Raw genomic sequence first — 22,557 nt, 5'->3', positions numbered from 1 at the left:
GTAGGTAAACATGGATGTTAATATATTGTTCTTCATACCTCCTGGTGAGTCTAAAATATATCATAATTTAAATAATGGTGAAGACTTCAGAGACAGATGGTGCTGCTGGGCTTTCTGGGGCAGGCAGAGCAGCACTGCCACCTGCCCTCCAGCCCATAGTGTGGTCTGCACCTCGGACTCTGGTCTGACATGGCAGGATCAGGCTGGAATCTAAGGTGTTGGCCCCACTGCCATTATCTGAGCCTTCCTGTCTCTCTACTTTATGATTTGCAACCAGGGATCGGAGAACTTCCTACTCTACTAATCTCAGGGGCTCTGGGAGAACACAGAAGCTTCTATTTTTCTCTCATTTGACTTCTTAATTCTGTCTGGAAATCTCTACCTTTTCATACTTGTTCACAGTAGCCTTTTCCCATTTGTTCCTCGTCATCCTTCTACTACACAGGACATTCCTTTCTTTGGAAATATCCTATTACGTTGGTTTGTTGGCAATAAAGTCTTTATGGTCCCCTTAGTAGAGAAACTAAAAGGAATCTACAGATAGACCCTTGATTCAAGTGTCCTCTCACCTGGGAAGGCAGCGAGAACGTGCTGCTGCAGAGCCACTGATGGACTCTCTCTTGACCAAGCTTGTCTTCCAGAGTTTAAGAAAAGTTTGAGGTTTTACCATCAGGGCCTTAAAAGAAGACCCTCTTTTATCTCCTACCAACTTCCTGCAACTACCCTAAGACAGGCTGTCCTCAGATATATTTCAGAGGGCCAGGCCTCAAGGCCCCATGGCCCTCGGGCAGCAGGACGGGCCCTGCAGTAGCCCCATGCCACAGGTTAAAGCGGCCACTAAAAAAGCATCCCAACTGCTGCCAGGTGCTATGGCCTTGGGAGCGTATTTCCAGCAAAGTATGTTTTGGATGTTTGACTTGATCCAAACAGACTTGCCCTTGTGTTATTATTCCAATTTCACAGGGAAAGATACAGAGCAAATAATCGGAGCCTGAACTATATATAGCAACTTATAGTTTTTCAAAGGTTTTCAGAGAGTATTTTACCCTTACAACATTTCCAAAAAGTAACTCCTTTTTTCACATGGTAGAAACTGTCAAACGTGAAAGCAAGCTGCTCAAGGTCACTCCGTGAGTCAGAGCCAGGAGCCACATTGGGATGAGAACCCCGGCCTCCCGGCTCCCAATATGGCATTCTTTCCACCAAACCACGCTGAACTCAGCAGGGATGAAATTAGAACCAAGCACACCTACATTTCCAATTTAATCAACTCAACTCTGCCAAGCATGTGTACAACACAGATGTCGTGAGCAATGAAAGCTGATTTGAGGCATTACCTTGGAAATATGGATTCAATTAATATAACCCCTGCTCACTCTGTCTTGGTTTTGCATTTGTGTCTCACGCCTCTCTGCGCCTGTCAAAACATCTTACATGTTTTATTCCCTTGTGAACACCTATATGAAGCAAGAAAGGTGGCTAGAAATTGAAAAAAGGAAGAAACCAAATAAAAGAAATAAAAAGAGAGTGAAAAATCCAGAGAGAGGACGAGAGAGAAAGCAAGAAATAAAGGATCCTGCTTTGCTGCAGTGTTTTAAAGATGTGTGAATGCAAAGGTGTTTCCCATTTTAGGCACTTCACATCTGCCCTTGGGCCTGTGAGAGACCCAGGCCACCTCAGGTGACAGTACCACCAGGCAGGTTTCCACAGAACTTCCTTCAAGGAGACAGAGACCAACTCAAGCACAGCACAGAGGAAAGAGCATGGCTTTAGAAGACAGACCACAGACAGATTCCTAGTAACCTTTCAAGTTTCCACCCAAAACTCAGTTTCTTCAAATTAAAATGAGGATAATTCCCATGTCCATTACGGAGTTGTCTGAAGGACTCAGAGAGCTGCTACGAGTCCATTTCAGGATGGTGTCTGGCACACAACACCTGCTCCATAAATGGCACCTATTCTCTTTCTTTCCGTTCTTCAGTCACTCATCAGCATTAGACACAGTTGAGAGTTGTTAGCTGTTGGTTTGATTTTGTAGCCAAGTAAACACATATATCTCCTCAGCACATTGTCAGTTACCACACCCAGTCTTTCTCTAGTCCACAGCCAAACAGACCTGGGTGAGGTTCAGACAGCCAATCCATTTGGAAACCACTTTTTCTGGCTTGATTTAAGGGTAAGTATCTCCTCTCCTGTTAAAAAACAAAGAAAAATTAGAGACTGTTAGCTTTTCTACAGCTACTATGAAAACATGTCCAAGAAGGCCAGTATGTAAGCTTTGCAAAAAGGCAAAAGCTCTTGTTCATGAGAATCCTTACCCTAAAAAGCTCTTCCTTTTCTATCCAGTCGGTTTCACATTGGCACCAGAATAATAGAGAGTAAAGATTCAATAAGCATCCGTTAACTACTGATATGTAAATATGAGCCTGGCTCTGCGGCCTGAACCTGAGGTACAAGGGAGGTGTCCCACCTGTACTTTTAGAACACCTGAGGCCAGCTGTTAACTGGCCTTCCATGGCCCACCCTGAGGACCAGAAGGTGGAATTAAAGAAACTGTCCATTGTGGGCAAACCTAAGGAGAGAAAAAAGCCAACCACTGCATCTAGCCAGCACCTCAGAAGCAAAACAGCATGTTTTCTTCGTGCTGTTGATCTCATTTCACTTGCCTAGCAACTCCCAAAATGCTCCCTCCAAAGCCCATAAGGCAAATAACCAGAAATAAATATTTCAGTGACTTCTAAAGCATAATTATGCCTGTTCTCCATGGACTCCCTGAAGCTTATCAAGAGAGGGACAGGACAGTTCTTGAAACATCATTCTGTACAGTCAGTGTTGGGCAGTCAGGCAAAGAGGCTTATACTGGTCCTGCCTTATGTCTCCATTTTCTTCCATTAGCTCCTCAAGAATGGGGATCTGTGGGAGTCATTTCAGTAAACTGTTTCAGCGCCTGTCTCCCTGCTGAGTACGAACTCATGTTTTATTCATTACCAAAGCTCTGGTATCTAGCACAGCAGCCCCTAACACCTACTGGGTACCCAATAAATGTTTGACTGAATAAATAAAATTCATTTTAATATAACCAAAAATTATTTGGGAACTCAGACACTGAAGACCTCTGATTTGAACTAGAAGACAGAAATTCTCTAAAATGATGCCAAGCCTTTTATTCTTCTCAAAACCATTTTAAGAAGTCACATTAAAAACTAGGATGATAAAAACTAGTCACATTAAACACAAGCGAAGATCTGTTTCTACCACTTACCTTGAGAGACTCATAATGGTCCTGTCTAATATCTTCATATTCTTCCATGATTTCCTCAAAGTATTCATCCTTTAGATTTTCATCTAACAGCTGAGAACACTGAAAATGTAAGATAACCATAGATGAGCAAAAGATGATAAAACTGGTGCAGTAATGGTCAACTCTGATAACACCTCCTTCAGGAAGGCTTCCTTAACTTCATTTCTTCTCCCTTCACCAACTGTGCTAATTCCTGCCTGGTATGCAGGAAAGGGTAAACTTAGTGGCCTTGGGATGTTCAAACCCTGCACAAGCCAAAGGCAGGCCTGGCCCTTGACTGGTTTCTGGGAGACAAACTCTAAACCCTTGGGATAGCCTGTCTGATAAGAGAGTCACTGCGTGCCTGGCACCCTGGGCCACGTCAGATCGTTTATGCTAACAGTCTGATTTATGGTGGGGGACCGTAGCTCATGCTTGTTTGACCTCTGCAGGGATTGAAGACTGAGCAATTAAGGCTACACACACGGGCATTCTGGGCCTATGTGACCAAACCCCAACAAAAACCCAGGACATGAAGGTTCAGGTAAGCTTCTGGGTTGGCAAGGCTCCTTACATGTTGTCACACATCATTAGTGGAAGCAATAAGCACCATCGGGATCACTCTATGGGGAGACGACTCCTGCAAGTCTGTACCTGGTCTCTCCTGCATTCCATCCTATGTGCTTTTGCCTTTCCTGATTTTACCTACATCCTTTCACAATAATAAACCATGGTCACAGCAGTGTTTCTGGGTTCTTTGTGTCCTTCTAGTGAAACCTGGAACCTGAAGGCGGTCTTGGGAACCCTCTGGGTTAAGTAACCCCTAACCCAATGTTTCAAAAATATTCCATTCATCTACTACTGCACTTTCCAAAGCCTTTTAGTATCAATTTATATATCCACTTCCCTTACTAGAAAGCCCTATGAGAGCTGCAATCACACATTCACCACCTTCATGCCCTGGTGCCTAGCCCAGTGTCTGGAGGTGCATTCGCACTAAATGTTTGCTGAGGGAACGAGGGTAATCTTCATAGTCCACTGTGACTTTCTGCTAAAATTGGAAAGGAAACCAATAATCTGAGAAAATGTGAGTCTACTCATTAAATTGTAAAACCAGGATCGGCTAAATATCATTTGTTACTATGATTATCAAGTTGATAGAAGAATAGCTACCATCAAAGCACAAAATTAAATTACATAGAAAGAAGAAATGGCAACTACTGATCACATCAGTTGAAAAATAAACATAGCACTACCCCATCCCTGCATTCTCCAGCATGATTATCTAATACATAAAAAGGCAAGAAATTTCAACATCTTCATCTAAACTTAAGGAAGTTAGACTGAATGATGGCTAAAGTGCCTATCAGCTTTAAAAGTCTGTAACTCTACGTGGGTTTTCTAAGTATCTCTAATAACAATTCAATCACCTATGAGTTAGTATAAAACAAAATCACCTCATTCAGGAATACAATCAGAAAAGGCCATTGTGGCAGGCCAAAAATAGATTCCCAAATAGTGTTCACACCACAAAGTATTTCCCAGCCTTACATTAAACTCACCTCAGTAGAGTCCTCGTTTAGGAAACCCAGCATAGCCCAATGAAACAAGAAGGGAATGTCTACTCTGAACTCCCTGCAGTACATGTAACCAACGTTTTAAAACCCTCTTGCATTCTGCCAGATTATACACCTGAGAGAGCAAACCCAGATGTCCCTGACATCCGGAGAAATCTATGACCCCTAATGCTGGTGCTACTGGGTAGACAGAACATACCACTGCAGTTTGCTGGCACCTTGCACAGCCCCATGGAGCCCACTGCTCCCAGAGCCACAGTGGCAGGCCCCTTCTGGCCCAGTCTGACTTCCTTGATGGAAACAAGTTCATGGTCAATATGTGGGCTAACCTACATGATCCTTCCACCAAAAAATCAAATCCATCATGTGTTTTCATGCCAACCACTGGGACATATTGCAGTTTATATTTTCCTTCATTTTTAAAAATTGTATTTCATGGCAACAACCACACAATAAGAGCAAATAAACTGAAAAGATATTTTATAATTTAAAAAGAATAAAATACTGCCCCTTGTTTTTTATTAAAGAAGAAAAAAGAAAGCAAGGGGGAATCCTCAGGTCTAAATCTCCAACCATTAAGTATTTGCTACATTTTTTTGGAATCTTCCAAATACATGAGACAGCTGCTAAAATGTGATCCTGTTCCATGTTCATTTCAGTTAGATCAAAAGAGCCTAGGCCAATGAGCCCACAACCAACTGAAACAAATTATACCACTGGCTCCTGAAGTGTCACTAGCAGTTACCCACATGATTTATCATCTGACTTACGTTTGAGTAATTTCAAAACGTGGTCGCTTCTTTGTACATGGGACGAGCTAACCATTGCTGGCCGCGTGGCTGGACTAAACTGTAAAGAGCACAAACACCCACTCCTCATTCCCTGCCTGGCTTTCAGCAAGGCCCCCACTGCTCTAGTTCTTCAAGATAGTGAAGCAGGCCGGGCGCGGTGGCTCACGCCTGTAATCCCAGCACTTTGGGAGGCCAAGGCAGGTGGATCACTTGAGGTCAGGAGTTCAAGACCAGCCTGGCCAACATGGTGAAACCCCGTCTCTACTAAAAATATCAAAAAATTAGCCGGGAGTGGTGGCGCACACCTGTAATCCCAGCAACTTGCGAGGCTGAGACAGAAGAATTGCTTGAATCTGGGAGGTGTAGGTTGCAGTGAGCCAAGATCACGCCACTGCACTCCAGCCTGGGCAACAGAGTAACACTCCGTCTCACCAAAAAAAAAAAAAAAAAAAAAAAGGTGAAGGAGCTTATCTTCCAAACATGGAATCAAAGGGCTGATTCTTTCCCCTGCCTGCAGAGGAAAAGTTGGCACTGTGCAACTAAATGGATCCAAAAGTCTTGCCTCTGAATGGAAACTATTCAAGGCTATGCATCAGTGTTTGAAAATGACGACAAGTGTTAAAAAGAGGCCCATGGACCTGACCTAAGCTCCTATGGAGCACAATCCAAGAATAAGAAATAAACATTGTTTTAAAATGGAGGTGTAGAAATATAGCTTATTTGCATATTTGTCTACAACAATGGCAAATAAAAAATTGCAATTTTATGATCCCAGACTGAGTTACTTTTATCCTTTTTAATAAAGGCGAATTGTTAAGTATTAATGGGAAACAAGTTTAATTTAACATAGAGTAAGATAACCTGCATTCAAATCCCACACCTGCCACTTGGCAGATGAGTGGTCTCAGTAGAGTTCCTAATCTCTTTATTCTTCTGTCTCCTGATCTCTAAAATGGGGACAATAAAAATATCCACCTCATGAGGTTAGCCTCAGGATTAAATAAAATCCATGTAAAGCACTTAGCTCAGTACCTGGCACACTACACGTTTTCAATAATGTTAGTGATTATTATATAACTTTCATGTAAATAAATTCACAGATCTGAAATAATTTCCTTGGAAGATAGCTCAGGAAATGTGGTCACCCTGGTCCAGGTCGCGTGGCATCACTGGAAGTCTCGCAGATCACCAGGCCACCTCAGTAACCTTCCTCGTCTGTAAAATGTGAAGGCTAGACTAGATCTGTGGTTCTCAAACTGTGCTCTTTTGATGAACACTAGGAGCGGGATGTGATGGTAAGTGATGTCTTACTTGGAAACTCTGCCACATTGAATTTCCAGGTAAGACATCACTTAACAGACAAATATTCTGTGGCTGAAATCGATTTGGGAACCACTGGACCACAAGGTCTCTCGGGTGCCCGCCAGCGGTTATAGCCCATTATTCAGTGAAAACAATGAAACCTGTAACAAGATAGAATATTAGGCTTCACCGAAAAAGAAAAGCAGAATGTGGGCTAATTGTTTATGATGTTCACTGAGAAGCAGAAACCACTGTTCTGGGTTTTAAATATCTAGAAGACGTTTTTCTGTCTTTGGGTAGGGTCAACGAGGATACTTTCAAGTTTGTTTTTCTATCTGGAAAAAGGTCATTTAAAAATCCAACATTCTTTTAGACAGTCAAGTAAATATCTATTCATGTTTGTGAGTGGGTGAAATCTTTGTCTGGCTGGTGTCCCAGGTCAAAGGTGTCTTGGTGCCAGGCCGTCTACCTGTCTGCTGCTCAGTTCTGTAACTGTCTTTGAAAGTACAGGACACGGTCACCTGGACCTCCTTCCAGCAAGGCAGTCACTGCAGAGGCACACCATAAGCCTCAGGCTGCTCTTTGACCTTTATTTAGTAGAACTGAATAAAAATGAACAGATCTTAAGTTATACCCTTACTTGTAATGCACTCTGTCCAACACATCTGGAATAAAATGTAAGGTCACCCACTTACCACCACGACACTCTTGGACGCATCCAGGACGTGGATTACAGGCGCACTGTATCTTGGAGCTATTTTAACCGCTGTGTGGGTTCTAAAAAGAAGGGTCAGAAAGAAAATATATCCATCAGCACTGACAGTTCCTATACAACTCTTGTTCAGAGCCATTAGAGATAATGCATTTCTACAGTGCTTTCCAGAGAAACATTTCAAGGTGCTTACCTACAAATACTGAACTTCAAATTTCCCTTGTAAAACATGAATGACTTTTTCCCTACCCTAAGATGGGAAACCTAGCCCAGGCTCTGCAGAAGTCTGTGGCAAAAATGAGAAAGACTTTGTCCTCAGCTCCATTAACAAGGGACTGAGCCCGTGCATGACCTGGTGCTCATTAGCAGCCCGTGTGACTTAAGGGAGGTAACCAGGCCCAGGAAATCACACTGCTGCCATCAAGGTCAGGTTGAGTTCCCTCCTCCAAATGAGCTAGGATAGCAGCCAGGGCCCCTAAGGAACCGGGAACCAGGCAGAGGATTCAGGACATGGCTGTCTAGCAGCTGCTCCCCTGTTCATGGGAGACATCAACACTCCTCGGCCCCAATCCCACCTTGTACTTGCAGAATGGAACCCCAAACCCGAAATTCTACACAGAATAATTCAGAGAGGCAAAAGCAATAAAAATACTGTATTTTATTTTATTTTGTATTTATTTATTTATTTATTTATTTATTTATTTATTTATTTATTTTTTGAGACAGAGTCTCACTCTGTTGCCCAGGCTGGAGTGCAGGGGCACAATCTTGGCTCATTGCAAGCTCCACCTCCCAGGTTCACACCATTCTCCTGCCTCAGCCTCCCAAGTAGCTGGGACTACAGGCACCCGCCGCCACGCCCGGATAATTTTTTTCTATTTTTTTAGTAGAGACGGGGTTTCATTGTGTTAGCCAGGGTGGTCTCGATCACCTGACCTCATGATCCACCTGCCTCAGCTTCCCAAAGTGCTGGGATTACAGGCATAAGCCACTGTACCTGGCCAATATTTTACTTTTAATATTTAAGATTATTTCTGCCCCAAATCCCTATTACCAAACCTGAAAATGTTGGTATTAGGAAGAAACACCCTTTCATTCCTAAAATTGCCTAATTAATAGAAGTGCAAAACAAACTGCCCCGTGATGACTGGATGTTTACAGCAATAGGATAGGCTATAGATCTGCTACTATTGAAGTGGAAACTGAAAACGTGTGCAGCCTCCCTCACAGTGGTTAATGCAGAACCCCTGGAGAGGGAGGAGAAGTGTACTCTGGCCACATCCCACCTTCAGAAGGGCGGCCAGCAGCAGTCCCCACGAGACGGGCAGTGCTTTCCACCTTTTCTCCCCTTTCCTCCTCCCCAGAAGCAGCACTACTCTTCCTCAAGTGCTTTCATATTCTTCCCCCTCAACAAAAATGTGTGCTTGGACTAGTATCTAGAATATGCTACTATATGAGAAAGAAACAAAGTAGCAGAACACTATGTTTAATGCAATTGTATTTTTAAAAAAACAACACCCTCAAGCTTTTCCAAACAACCAACCAATCCTATATTCTAAGTTTCTATATATTTAGAAAAAACACAGGGAGATACACATCGAAGTGTCCACACTGGTTATGGGGGTTAGAGGTGAGGCTGAAGGTGGGAAGAGAGAGACTCAATTGTACTTTACATTCCTCTGAATTGTTTGACAAGGTCTAGTAAATGTGGATTATTGAGGTAATTTTTAAAAACCAAGAGACTGTTATAGGTGTAATATATGCATGAGTGTGTTTTTAACAGGCTTCTCAAGGAAAGCTCTAAAAACTCATAATAAGACAGACAAAACCAGTAACACTTCATCTGTTCCATCTTCCTAACAGTATCTCCACTCGTAAACAGGAAGCAAAGGACTAAAAAGCCTTCGGCTATGAGAACTGAGCTGGAAGATGGGCATTCGTGCATAAGCCAGTGAGTCAAGAGCCATCTTTTGGACCGGGAAGGGTGGGGTACGGAGTGGCAGGGGGGCCAGACCATGGTCCTGGGGCAGATGAATGAACTCCATGGCCTTCTGAGACCCTCCTGTTTTATGCCTAGTGTATGCTCAGGGACCAAAGATCCCAAATCTATTTAACTCTTTCAATCTCTCCAAATATCGATTCATTCACTAGACTAAGCTTGTCCAACATGCAGCCCAGGAAAGCTTTGAATGAGGCCCAACACAAATTCGTAAACTTTCTTAAAACATTATGAGATTTTTGCAGTTTTTTTTTTTTTTTTTTTAAGTTCATTAGTTATCGTTAGTGTTAGCGTATTTTATGTGTGGCCTGAAACAATTCTTCTTCCAATGTGGCCCAGGGAAACCAAAAGACTGGACACTCCTGCACTAGACAGCCTTAACCTTCATTTCGAGTGTCCTGGGGGTACAGTTTCAGTTCTACTCATGCTACTGCAAGTCACTGATGTCTGAAAAAGCCATAGGGTCATTTCCCCTCAGCGATGTTTTCATGAAAACATGGAAGTCCTGAGCTAATGAGCTACTGCTAAGTCCTCCACTGGTTTGTAGGAAATAATAAGGGCTCCTAGATGGGTTTCTGAGACATTTCAACTCCTGAATGCTTTCTAGCAAAGGTGGTTTTCCTAGGAGATGATTTACTTATTTGGATGCAAAAGGCATTAACCATATATGAAGAGACTGATAAATCAGACTTTATAAAAATTAAGAACTTCTGTTATCCAAAGACAGCACTAAGACAGCAAAAGGCAAGCCAGATTTAAAAAAATCTTTCGCAACATATGTATTTCTGATAAAGGGCTTGTAACTACTATAAATTAAAGAATATGTACAAACTAGTCAGAATAAAGCAGAATACCCAATTTTTAAAAATATTTAAAAGGCATACCCAAATGGTCAATATACAAATGAAAAGGTGTTCAACATCATTACTCAGCAGAGAAATGCAAACGAAAACCATAGCAAGGTATTACTACACCCATAACGAGGGATAACACTGAAAAGGATGTGGAATAACTGAAACTTTCACAATTGCTGGTGGGAGTGTAAACGGCTACAATTACTTTGGAGAACTATGTGGCAATAGCTAATGAAGATGATCATAGGCAGATCCTATGATCTGGCAATTCTGCTTCTAGGCAGAAATACACATACATGTGCACCAAAATTCATAAGCATAAGTGTTCACAGCAGCATTGTTTGTGATAGCCCCAAAGTGGAAAACCCCAAATGTCCACCAACAGTAGCAAGAGTCAATAAGTCACAGCACATTATACAATGGAACACTACGTTGAAAAAGAACAACAACAAAACAAATGACTATTGTAACAAGGCTGGGACCTCAGAGACTCAGAGACATGATGTGGGGCAAAAGAAGCTGGACACAGGAGAACACATACAATATGACTCCACTTATATAAATTTGAAATGCAGGCAAAACCAACCTATGGTGACAGAAGAAAGAACAGTGGTTACTTTTGTTGGAAAGGATGACTGGGTGGAGGAACCTGGTGAGGTTCCTAGGGTGCCATTAGTGTTCTATTTCTTGATCTGGAGGTGGTTACATGGGTGGGTTCCCTTTTGTAAAAACTTGTCAAGTTGTACATCTATATGATTTGTGTACTTTTCTGCATAACTGCTAAACTTCTGTAAAAGCACTTACTTAAATAAGAGAGCCTGATAAAGCAAGACTTCAGATCGAAGACCTCTTCCACTGTCACTAATAAGAATGGAGTCAGAACTGGGAAATTCTACACTGAAGTGCTTGGAGGTTGCACGGGACTCTGTTTTCCAAAGGCTGTTCCAGCACCGCAGTGTAGAAGGGAATTGTCCCCGGGAAGCAGTGCTACCTACTGGCTCTTATTTTCCAAGTAATTTCCCAGAAACTGCAACAGGTATGGAAGAGAAGAGAACCGGAAGAGGCAGGGCTCACAGAGAAACAAAGCACTGGAGAGTCGAAAGAAACCTTAGGCGGCCAGCGGTCCCAGCTTTCTACCTTCAGGCCAAACACATTTACGGTTTCCCAGACAACGAGAATAGATATTTCGCAGTAACTGAAGAGATGTTGGTGATTTCCTATCTCATTAATTCTAATTTCATGTATCAGGTTATAACTGTTAAGAATCATTAACAAGCTAATTTTGCCAATAATGTATCCTGAGAGGCTAGTTGCACTGCTTCTCAAAGTTTTTTTTCTTTAATCTGGTAGCTTTTACATGGTAAACAATAGGATGGACTATTTGGTAAAGTTCCAATTTGCCCAAGAAGCAAATTTCTGAGTATAGTGTCCCACCATATAAAAAGATTCTTTTTTTGAAGCCAGCATCATATTTACATAACACGTAACGTATTTTAATTATATTCCTTTAAATACTTATTTATTCTACTTTACAATTGATATTAAAGTCTTTCATTCTGACAAGTCCTTAGGTCCTCTTACCATTCTCTTCACTAAGCTTGTCGTCAATTACCCAAGCTCATGCTCATCAAAACCCATTATGAATGGGTGGCCATATCCCTTGAGACGAAGTCTGCCACATTTCCTGGTACATAAGTCCTTTGTGGAAAAACAAACCCTGTTTTCTAACGTTAGCAATGACAGTCAAACTATCGAATCCTTCAAGTATGAAGAAGAGCTAATGGATAAAAGACACATCATACTGTTTCTACTGATGAAGATGACTCATTCAAATTGTAAATGGTATGATGGTTAATTTCACGTATACACTTGGCTAGGCCATAGTATACACTTTTTGGTTAACCACAACCTAAATGTTACTGTGAAAGTATCTTTTTTAGATGTGATTAACATTTATCAGTAGACTTACAGTAAAGCACATTATCCTCCACTTATGTAGGTGGGGCCTCATCCAGTCAACTGAAGGCCTTTAAGAGACAAGACTAAGGTCCCTTGTTCACTCCCCAGCCCTGCAAGGAAGAAGAACTTCCACCTCCAGACTGTCTTTAGACTCAAAAAATCAACTTACCTGTGTCTCCAGCCTGCAGATTTCAGACTTGCCAGCCTCCACAATCACAGGAGTTAATTCTTTAAAATAAATCTCTTTCTCTCTCTATATATAAACATATCCTATTGATTCTGTTCCTCTGAACAACCCTATACAAATTGGTTGAATGTACAGTTGTTTCTAGTGCAAAAGGAACTCTGGCATACCTATAACCAGACCTTTATTGTATTTCCGCATCAGAAAAATAAACTAGATGTTATGGGACCACTGAGTTCAATGCTCCAGTATGATAATGCTCCCTAAGAAAGTGAACTGTACATGGCATAAAAGGTCTAGTACCCACAGTTAACATAGCACTTACCACATATCACTATGATCATGATCCCAGGAAAAATCTGGTAAACTGAATACATGTGAACAAATTTGAACTTTCTCATCTTTACATTTTATACCTCTTTATGTTGTTAACCCAAAGGTTCCCAAAAAGGTCCCCTTTCAACTCCCCAAAGTGACCACTTAGTTCATTCTTGCTAGATGGGCTTTCTGTCTCCAAACTACTACAAGGTTAAGGTTCCTTCAAAGGAACCTATAATTATTCAATCAGACACCTGCTTCAAGACAGTGTGGGCAAAAGTTCAAGTAATGATTTTGTGCCAAAAAACACAGCTTCTCCACTCAGTTTAATTTCAGAAGAAGAGTTCATTATAATTCTCAGCGACTGAATCGGAAGTGAGAGCGTTAAGAAAAAGATTATTGCAAGCCAAAGAAATCCAAGAAAAAGCAAAGAATAGAAATCACAAAAAGTTTCCTATAGCATGCTCTGAAAGTATTCTGGCTCTCACCCAAGTGAACACCACAAAATTTTTGTGTTTATATAACAAAAAGTCAATGTACTAAACATAAGAGAAAATCCAAAACAACACAGGTTTACCACTGTTTTAAACACTGGCATTTAAGAGAATTTGAAGTGAGGACAAAGCTCATTAATATAACTTACCTTGAAGTGGTTGCTCCTCCAATCAACAATGGAATCTTTATAGCTAATCTCTCCATTTCCTTGGCAACAAAAATCATTTCATCCAGGGAAGGAGTGATGAGTCCTGACAGGCCAATTATATCTATTATTTAAAAAAAAAAAGGACAAAAAGGACAGTGAGGATGACAGAAAAAAGAAAAGGATGAAGATCCATTTTAAAAACTTTGTAATGAAGACCAAAAGACCTAATACGAATTCCCAATTCCTTTCTTTTTTTTTTTTGAGATGGAGTCTCATTCTGTTGCCCAGGTTGGAGTGTAGTGGTGCGATCTTGGCTCACTACAACCTTTGCCTCCTGGGTTCAAGTGATTCTGCTGCCTCAGCCTCCTGAGTAGCTGGGATTACAGGCGCCCACCACCAACCTTGGCTAATTTTTATATTTTTAGTAGAGACGGGGTTTCACCATGTTGGCCAGGCTGGTCTCAAACTCAGACCTCAAGTGATCCGCTGGCCTCAGCCTCCCAAAATGCTGGGATTACAGGTGTGAGCCACCGTGCCTGTCACCAGTTTCTAATTCTAAGACATCTTTTCCGACTGGGTAATTTCAATTTACTGTTTGCTTTTGGTAGTAAATGAGATTTATAACTTAAGGTTGCAATACTTGCCATAGTTTTAGGAAGCCATGCAATAGAAGGTATATTTAGCTCATGATTTCCCAGACTTGAATATATCACAGTGTGAGAAGAAATGTAAAAATGACTACACACAGAAAAAAAATCGAATACAACTGTCCTCTTATAAGAAGTCTGTCCCCTTCCCCATCTCCAGCACTTGGTCCCATAGTCACTCACTCTCCTCTCTCAACCCTGTTAGAAATGGCAACAAGAGCAACCTTGTGCAGGATCTGGCACTTGATTGTCTGCATGTCCCACAGATCCCTCACAGGCATCACTATTCACTGACAGACAACTAGGGAAATGACAGGCACCTGGGGATACCACATTTAGAGAAATGCCCAAAGTACAGTTGCACAGTACCTGCTTTGTGGTCAAGAGCAGCTTTCAGTATCTTATCACATGGAGTCATGACTCCTAAATCAATAACTCTGAGGCACAGAAATGAGATATGAGAAAATTAATGAGAGCCCATTAGAGACAAAACTGAAACAAACATTTTAATTTCAACCATTAAATATTGCTCTAATGCCTAGAATCAACTTTAAACGCTCACTAAATATTAAGGATTACCACCACAACTACCATTTATTCAGTACTTACTACATATATGCCAGGCACTATGCTAAGCTTGCTTTTAAACAATTTTACTGACCATCATTCACAGACCATACAATTCACCCATTTCAACTGTGTAATTCAATGGTTTCTGGTATGTTATTTTTTTTAATTGTGGTAAAACATATATAATACATACTTCTCCATTTTAATCATTTTTCAATGTACAATCCAGTAGCATGAATTTCAGTTACAATGTTGGGCAACCATCACCACTATTTACGTCCAAATCTATTTTATCACCCAAAGCAGAAACATTATAACCATTTAGCAATAACTACCCCTTCTTCTCTGGCACCCTCTCTACTCCATCCCCTGGTAACCTCTACTCTACTTTCTTTCTCTATGAATTTGCCTAATCTAGGAATTTCACGTAAGTAGAATAATACGGTATTCATCCTTTTCTGTTTGGCTAACTTCACTTAGCACAATGCCTTCCAAGTCCAACCATGTTTCGAGCATGTCAGAAGTTCAGTCTTTTTTAAGGCTGAAAAATATTCCACTGTATGGAGATACCACGTTTGGCTTATCCATTCACCTGTTGAAAGACACTGTGCTAAGCTTTTTGCATAAGCAATCTCTTCTGCTGTTGTTTTTGAGACAGGGTCTCACTCTGTCACCTAGGCTGGAATGCAGCAGTGTGATTACGGCTCACTGCAGCCTCAACCTCCTGCCTCAGCCTCCAGAGTAGCTGGGACCACAGGCATGCCCCACTAAACCCTATTAATTTTTAAAGTTTTTGTAGATAGGGTTTCCCTATGTTGCCCAGACTGGTCTCAAACTCCTGGGCACAAACGATCCTCCCACATCGGCTTCCCAAAGTGCTAGGATTACAGGTTTGAGCCACAGTGCCCAGCCTGCATAAACGATCTCATTTAACCCTCATAGTAACTCTATAATGAAAGCACTACTATGGGTCTCATTTTAATGAGAAGGGGCCCAGAGAAATTAAGCAATCTGTCTAGTCACACAACTAATTAGAGGCAGAGTTGGGATCGAATCAGTATCTCACTCCAAAATCCATTATCTTATCCATTTAGGCCAATAAAAAGAGCTAGGGAAGCTCCTCAATAAATATCTGTTGAACATGGAAGCCAATGGGGACGATAATGAAAAAGAGGTCAGGTCCTGCACATGAACAGCTGTAAGGGAACTCTGGTTACTTAAGGCAAGAAAAAGAGGGAGAATGATTCAGGGTGCAGGTCACCGAGGGCAAGAGGGCAAGACTCAAAGGAAAGGCTGACTCTCGATGGGCACACAGGAGAGACAGAACAGGCCCTGGGGCAGAGGAAGCCTGGAGCACACTCTCAGAGAACAGAACAGTGCCAGACAAATTTCAATTCAGGGAGGAGACAGCTTCCTGGAACTCAGAGGAAACAGGAATGTCTGCCCCGGAAAATGTTCTAGGAATTACTTCTATTTTAGATTTACAGAGTACCCTTAATGTCATTTTGATAATTTAATCTTCTTCTATTTGTTAAAAGATACTGAAAAACTCACGGCATGCATTTTTACTCATTTCATTACATCAACAATTCTTAAAATTAAATAGGCAAAAACGTTTAAATAACAAGAACAAAAAAGAAGGCTTAAGACCTACGACATGACATATTGGCTGGTAACAATGGGCGCTGAACGCTGGGGCAGGAAGGGGACTGGCTTCTTACTATATGCCCTTTCATACACTGGATTTTTAGCTTGTACTCCTATTACTTTTTTAAAAAGAGTTAAAAAAAAAAAACTATGACATATGGAATCTTCAACAAAAAGTAAGACATCTTCAAATCAATGATAAGTATATTCAGCTTTGTTGGCACTAACCCGATAGCAAACGCACGCTGGAGGTGTTAATGATGTATAACCACTGCAGGTTACAGCAGGAGGAGATGGTACCACGCACTTTTTTTTTCTTTTTAACATATTGAAGAAAGTCTAGTACCTGGATCTTTTGTTAAACAATGACTAAGCATAGACTGTCACATACAAAACTAGGAAAAATAGCATATTGCTTTTAAATCAAGACAAAAAGGCATATATTTCAAAGTTGATTTTTTTAACATTGTATGTTTTAAAATTCAACTAAAACTCATCAGTATGATGGCAAGAATCATCTTGCTCTCACTACTTTTTCTTGTTTCAGAGTGTTTCTCTCAGAACATCTTATACGGATGCTTGCCATGTTTAAGGAAGAGCAAGGAGATTGCTGTGGCTGGAACAGAAATGGAGAAGGACAGAGTGGTGGGTGATGAGTTCAGAGGAGGAGGAAAAAGCCAGAGCCTGCGTAGACTTTGCATCAGAATCACCAGGGGAGGCTTTTCAAAATCAAACAACCTGAAGCTTGGACTCCATTTTCCAGAGAGTGTGATTTAACTGGCCAGGGGTGGGGTTTGGGCAGCTTCCAGATTATACCCACTACACAAGGGCCTTGCAGACCACTACAAGGGCTCTGAGTTTTACTGAGTGAGGAGAGAATTCACTGGAAGGTTTGAACAGTGGCGTAAGAAATCTGACTTCGATTTAACAGATTTACTTTGGACTGAAACAAGTCCAGGGTAGAGAAGCAGAGAGACTGATTAGGCTGCTGCAAAAATCCAGACAAGAAGCAGTATAGGCAGTGAGAAGCGGTCAGATCCTGGAAATACTGTGAGAGGAGAACTGATGGGTTACATGTGGGTCATCCGATGAGAGGATGACACGAGAGTTTCGGTTTGAGCAGCAAGAAAAAAGAAGTTGCTATTTCTTGAAATAGGGGAGAGCTGGGGAGGTGTTCACAAAATGGTGGCAACTAGTTCTGCTTTCAAAATATTAAATTTAAGATTTCTTTAGATATCCAAATGGAGCTGTCAGGGAGTCAACTGGATATGTAAGTCTGAAGTTTTGGGGAAAGATCCACAGTGGAGATACAATTTGGGACTTGTCAGTACATCAGATGATACTGAAGTCACAAAACGAATGCGACGACTTCAGCCCACCCCAGGCCTTGTTACTCCAGGTGTGCTCCTGTACCAGCAGCACCAGCCCTACCTGAGAGCTTGTCGGAAATGCAGAACCTCCAGTCCAGACCTACCCTAATCAGAATCTGACTTTTAACAAAATCCCCAGGTGACAAGAAGGCACATTACAGTTTGAGAAACACAAACCTAGATAGTGAAGACAGGGAAGAGGTCCAAGTGTTGAGCCCCAGAACATTTCTGTGTTTAAAGACCACTCCCAGAAGGAGAAATCAGCAGGAGAGAACCATAACCACTGATCAGTGAGGTAAGACGACAACTGAGAACACTGAGCCAGGGGGCCTGGGAGACAAGTTCAATTTCCAGCTTATTAGCCTGCCTTCAAAGTCGTCTTGCTGGGGAAATGGTCGAAGGTACTACTGATTAAGGAGCAATTCCCACTTTTTCCACACATAGAAAATGACACTTATGGTACCAGGATGCACAAAGGAAGTTGCTCATAGCCCTGGGCAATCAATCTAGGACAGAGGCCCAGCTCCACTCTTGAGCAGGAAAGAGAATGGGTTTCCTGGCACATCTGAGTTGAGAAACTGTTGGGAAGCTCTGAATTAGAATATGGTGTGGCAAGCACTACAATGAAAGCATTTACAGTGTACTATGTATGGAAGGCCCAAAATGGGTGACACTTAGAAGCATCCTAGGGGGAAGTCTGAAATGAATTTTGAAAAATTAAGTGGATATTAGCTGAAGGAAACACGGAAGTCTAGGCAGAGACCAGCACTATGAGGGCCCACAGTCCTGAACCAGCTAGGAATCCCAGGGTATATGAAGTCAGAAAAGGGCACAGGTAAGATCCAGCCCTGCCCTCTGTGCCTGCTACCATTCTTCCTACCATCCCTCTCTATTCCCTCTCACCTCTACCACAACCTCCTGTTCTACCCCTACACATAACCCCATCTTCCTTGACTCTCCCTCAGTTTCCCTTTGTCATTTTGAGCCATACCCTATGTCTGTAAGCCTCTCCCTATACACATTCTTGTATTTCGCCACATGAGAAGCTAAACATAATAAAAATGAATGTTATGGAAGATGTTGATTTTACAGTATTTGTTTTAAAGTGCTTAGAACAGAGGTTGGGTATGGAGGCTAATGTCTGTAATCCCAGTGCTTTAAGAGGCCAAGGCAGGAGAATCACTTGAGGCCAGGGGTTTGAGTCCAGCCTGGGCAACTTTAGCGAGACCTTGTCTCTATAAAAAAACTTTTTTTAAGTGCTTAGAATAGAGCTATGAGAGCAAACATTTAATTCGGCTACAAATCCAGGAAAAAAAAAAGTTGCTCTGAATGTTTTAGCAAAGGCATCTCATACTATTTAAGAATACATAGAATTTCAAAAATAAATACTGTAATAATATGAGACAAAAAGTCCTTTTCGTCTCCAGAAGAAATTTAAAAAGGAAAATAAAACTGCATCTGCATCCTTCTAAGGTACCTGATACTTACTGTCATTTTATCCTTTATTTCTCAGTTAACTAAGGTGGCAGCCTATCTGCTGCTCCTGCAATTCACACATGCCACCACAAGATGGCATGTGTTTCCATCCAGTCTACATTCCCCAGCCATGGTTTTCCAACTTACTTAAGCAATGCCAATAGGATCTGTTGCCATTTCTATTACTTTTTTAAAAAAATAAACAAAACAAGTTGTTGATCTCCCCTTCAAAAAAATGGATCCAAAGTCTCTAAATAATTATCAGCATGTGAAGTGCTCAGGAGAGACTGGATTATTATATCCTTGACTTAGGTACAGTCATGTTCCTCACTCAGCTGAACGTTCCAACATTATACAGTTTGGAATTATTTTCATGCTCAGTCATATACTGCTTTTTTACTTATACTAGACAGTTATATTAATAAACACTGGTTATCAGACCCATGTTTAAAAATATTAGATGTATACCTTTAAAATGTATCTTGAAATAGCATATTTTTCTTACATAATTAAACAGTGTGCATTATCTGTAACAGAAAATGTCCTTTGTCTTTTCCTAGTTATTATTACAGAATATATGTAAAATTAACCTCAATGGAATTAATCAAAAATATTTCCAAATATTCTACATTATTTCTTGAGGGGAATTTAGAATACAGACATAACTCAGAGATGCTATAGGTTCAACTCGAAACCATTACAATAAAGTATCTCAATAAAGTGAGTCACATGAATTTTCTGGTTTCTCAATGCATATAAAATTTATGTTCACACTATACTGTACTCTATTATGTGTGCAATAGTATTATGTCTAAAAGAACAATGTATATATACCTTAATTTAAAAATACTTATTGCTAAAAAAAAAATGCCAATGATCATCTGGGTCTTAAGTGAGTTGTAACCTTTTTGCTGGCAGAGGGTCTTGATGCTCATGGCTGCTGACTGATTAGAGTGGTGGCTGCAGAAGTTTGGGGCAGCTGTGGCAATTTCTCAAAATAAGACAACAGTGAAGTCCTTTGCCACACCAACTGAATCTGACTTTCACAAAAGATTTCTCTGTAGCATGTGATGCTGTTTGATAGCATTTTACTCACAGAACTTCTTTCAAAATTGTAGGCCAATCATCTCAAACCTTGCCACTGCTTTATCATCTAAGTTTATGTGCTATTTATTCTAAATCCTCTGTTGTTATTTCAACACTATTCATAGCCATCTCAAGAAACTACTTTCTTTGCTCAGCCTTGCTCAGCCATAAGAAGCAATTCCTCATCTGTTGAAGTTGTATTATGAGATTGTAGCAATTCATTTCCATCTTCAGGCTCCCCTTTTAATTCTGGTTTACTCTTGCTATTTCTACCACATCTGCAGTTACTTCCTCCACTGAAGTCTTGAATCCCTCAAAGTCATCTATGAGAGTTGGAATCAACTTCTTTCAAGCTCCTGTTAATGTTGATATTTTGACCTCCTCCCATGAATTACAAATGTTCTTAATGGCATCTAGAATGGAGAATCCTTTATGGAAGGTTTTTTGATTTGCTTTGCCCAGATCCATCACTATCTATGGCAGCTACAGCCTTACAAAATGTAAGTCTTGAAAGTCAAAATTCCTCCTTGATCCACAGGCTGCAGAATGGATGTTGTGTTAGCAGGCATGAAAACAATACTCATCTCCTTGTATATCTCTATCAGAATTCTTGTGACCAGGTGCACTGTCAATGAGGAGTAATATTTTGAAAGGATCTTTTTTACTGAGCAGTAGGTCTTAATGGTAGGCTTAAAATATTCAGTAAACCCATGCTGAAAACAGATGTGTTAACTTGCACTTCACCTTGTACCATTATATTAGGAGATGACTTCTTTCCTTAAACCTCATGAACCAATCTCTGCTAGCTTCAAACTTTTCTTCTGCAGCTTCTTCACCTCTCTCAGCCTTCACAAAATTGAAGACGGTTGGAGCTCTCTTCAATTTGTTATTGCTCCAACAAAGCCAAACTGCTCTGGGTGAGACTCTGGCTTAAGGGAATATTGTGGCTGGTTTAATCTCCAACCAGACCACTCAAACTTTCCCCATACCAGCAATGAGGCTGTTTTGCTTTCCTATCAGTTGTGTATTCACTGGAGGGGCATTTAAAATTTCCTTTAAGAACTTTTCTTTTGCATTAATTGTGCTATTTGGTGCAAGTGGCCTAGCTTTCAGCCTATTCCAGTTTTTGACATGCCTTCCTCACTAAACTTAATCATGTCTAACTTTTGATTTAAAGTTGAGGTATGTGCCTCTTCTTTTCACTTAAACACTTAGAGGACTTCAAGGCCATTACAGAGTTATTAACTGGCCTAATTTCAATATTGTTGTGTCTCGGGGACTATGGAGGCCCGAGGAAAGGGAGAGAGATGGGGAATGGCTGGTTACTGGAGCAGTCAAAACCTATACATTGATGGATTAAGTTTGCCATCTTCCATGGGTGTGGTTCATGGTACCCCAAAACAATTAAAACAGTAACATCGATCACTGATCACAGAATAAGGTTTGGAATATTGTGAGAATTAGGAAAATGTGACACAGAGACGTGAAATGAGCACATGCTATTGGAAAAATGTCATCAAGACACATATTCTATGCAGGATTGCCACAAAACTCAAATTTTTACAAAATGCTGTATCTGCAAAGCTCAATAAAGTGAGGCACAGTAAAACAAGTTATGCCTGTGTTAATATTAGACATTATACTTGTTTACAACTCAAGTCAAAAAAAAATATTGTAAAGTAAGGTAACATATTACAAAGTCTCAGCTTTTGGAACCAAAAGCCCTGAATGTGGCTTGACACTTGCTAGCCATGGGACTATGATGAAACCTCTCAAGTTCTCTAAGCCTAAGTTTTCTCATCTATAAAAGGAGAAATACAATAACAGGCAGGGAGTAGGATCAAAACCATGAAAAGAAAGGAAGGATGAAAGAAAAGAAAGGAAAGGAACCAAAATAACAACAACAAAAAGATGACAAAGAAAAAAACAATCAGTGATATAAAAGAACTGTATAAATTGGGACGTGGTAAAAAAAAAAAAAAAGGTAGGTAATAGTAGATTCTCGGTGAATACATCCTTAGTTCTATTCAAATCCTCAAATTTGCAATTCTATTGCATCATATCTTCCCCATTTAAAAAATACACTTTCTCTCTAAACACAACTGTCGCTTTTAGCTCTCTTTATTTCTTTTATCCTCACAA

The 22,557-nt window shown here is 40.7% G+C and overlaps 1 protein-coding gene across 2 annotated transcripts in view; it reads right to left on the bottom strand.

Annotated features, from left to right (window-relative positions):
* Positions 1–22,557, bottom strand: part of MTR (5-methyltetrahydrofolate-homocysteine methyltransferase) — a 105,980-nt gene that overhangs the window by 11,830 nt on the left and 71,593 nt on the right. For both annotated transcript variants that reach the window (XM_007989889.3, XM_007989890.3), the window contains exons 23-27: positions 14,636–14,703; positions 13,620–13,740; positions 7,646–7,727; positions 3,263–3,361; positions 2,117–2,192 (exon numbers count right to left, since the gene is read on the bottom strand). In XM_007989889.3, coding sequence (XP_007988080.1) covers positions 2,117–2,192; positions 3,263–3,361; positions 7,646–7,727; positions 13,620–13,740; positions 14,636–14,703 — 446 coding nt within the window. The remainder of the gene's footprint in view (positions 1–2,116; positions 2,193–3,262; positions 3,362–7,645; positions 7,728–13,619; positions 13,741–14,635; positions 14,704–22,557) is intronic.

Source organism: Chlorocebus sabaeus, chromosome 25 (genome assembly GCF_047675955.1).
Source record: "Chlorocebus sabaeus isolate Y175 chromosome 25, mChlSab1.0.hap1, whole genome shotgun sequence".
NCBI classification, from domain to species: Eukaryota; Metazoa; Chordata; class Mammalia; order Primates; family Cercopithecidae; genus Chlorocebus; species Chlorocebus sabaeus.
This window is presented reverse-complemented; position numbering and strand designations above follow the sequence as displayed.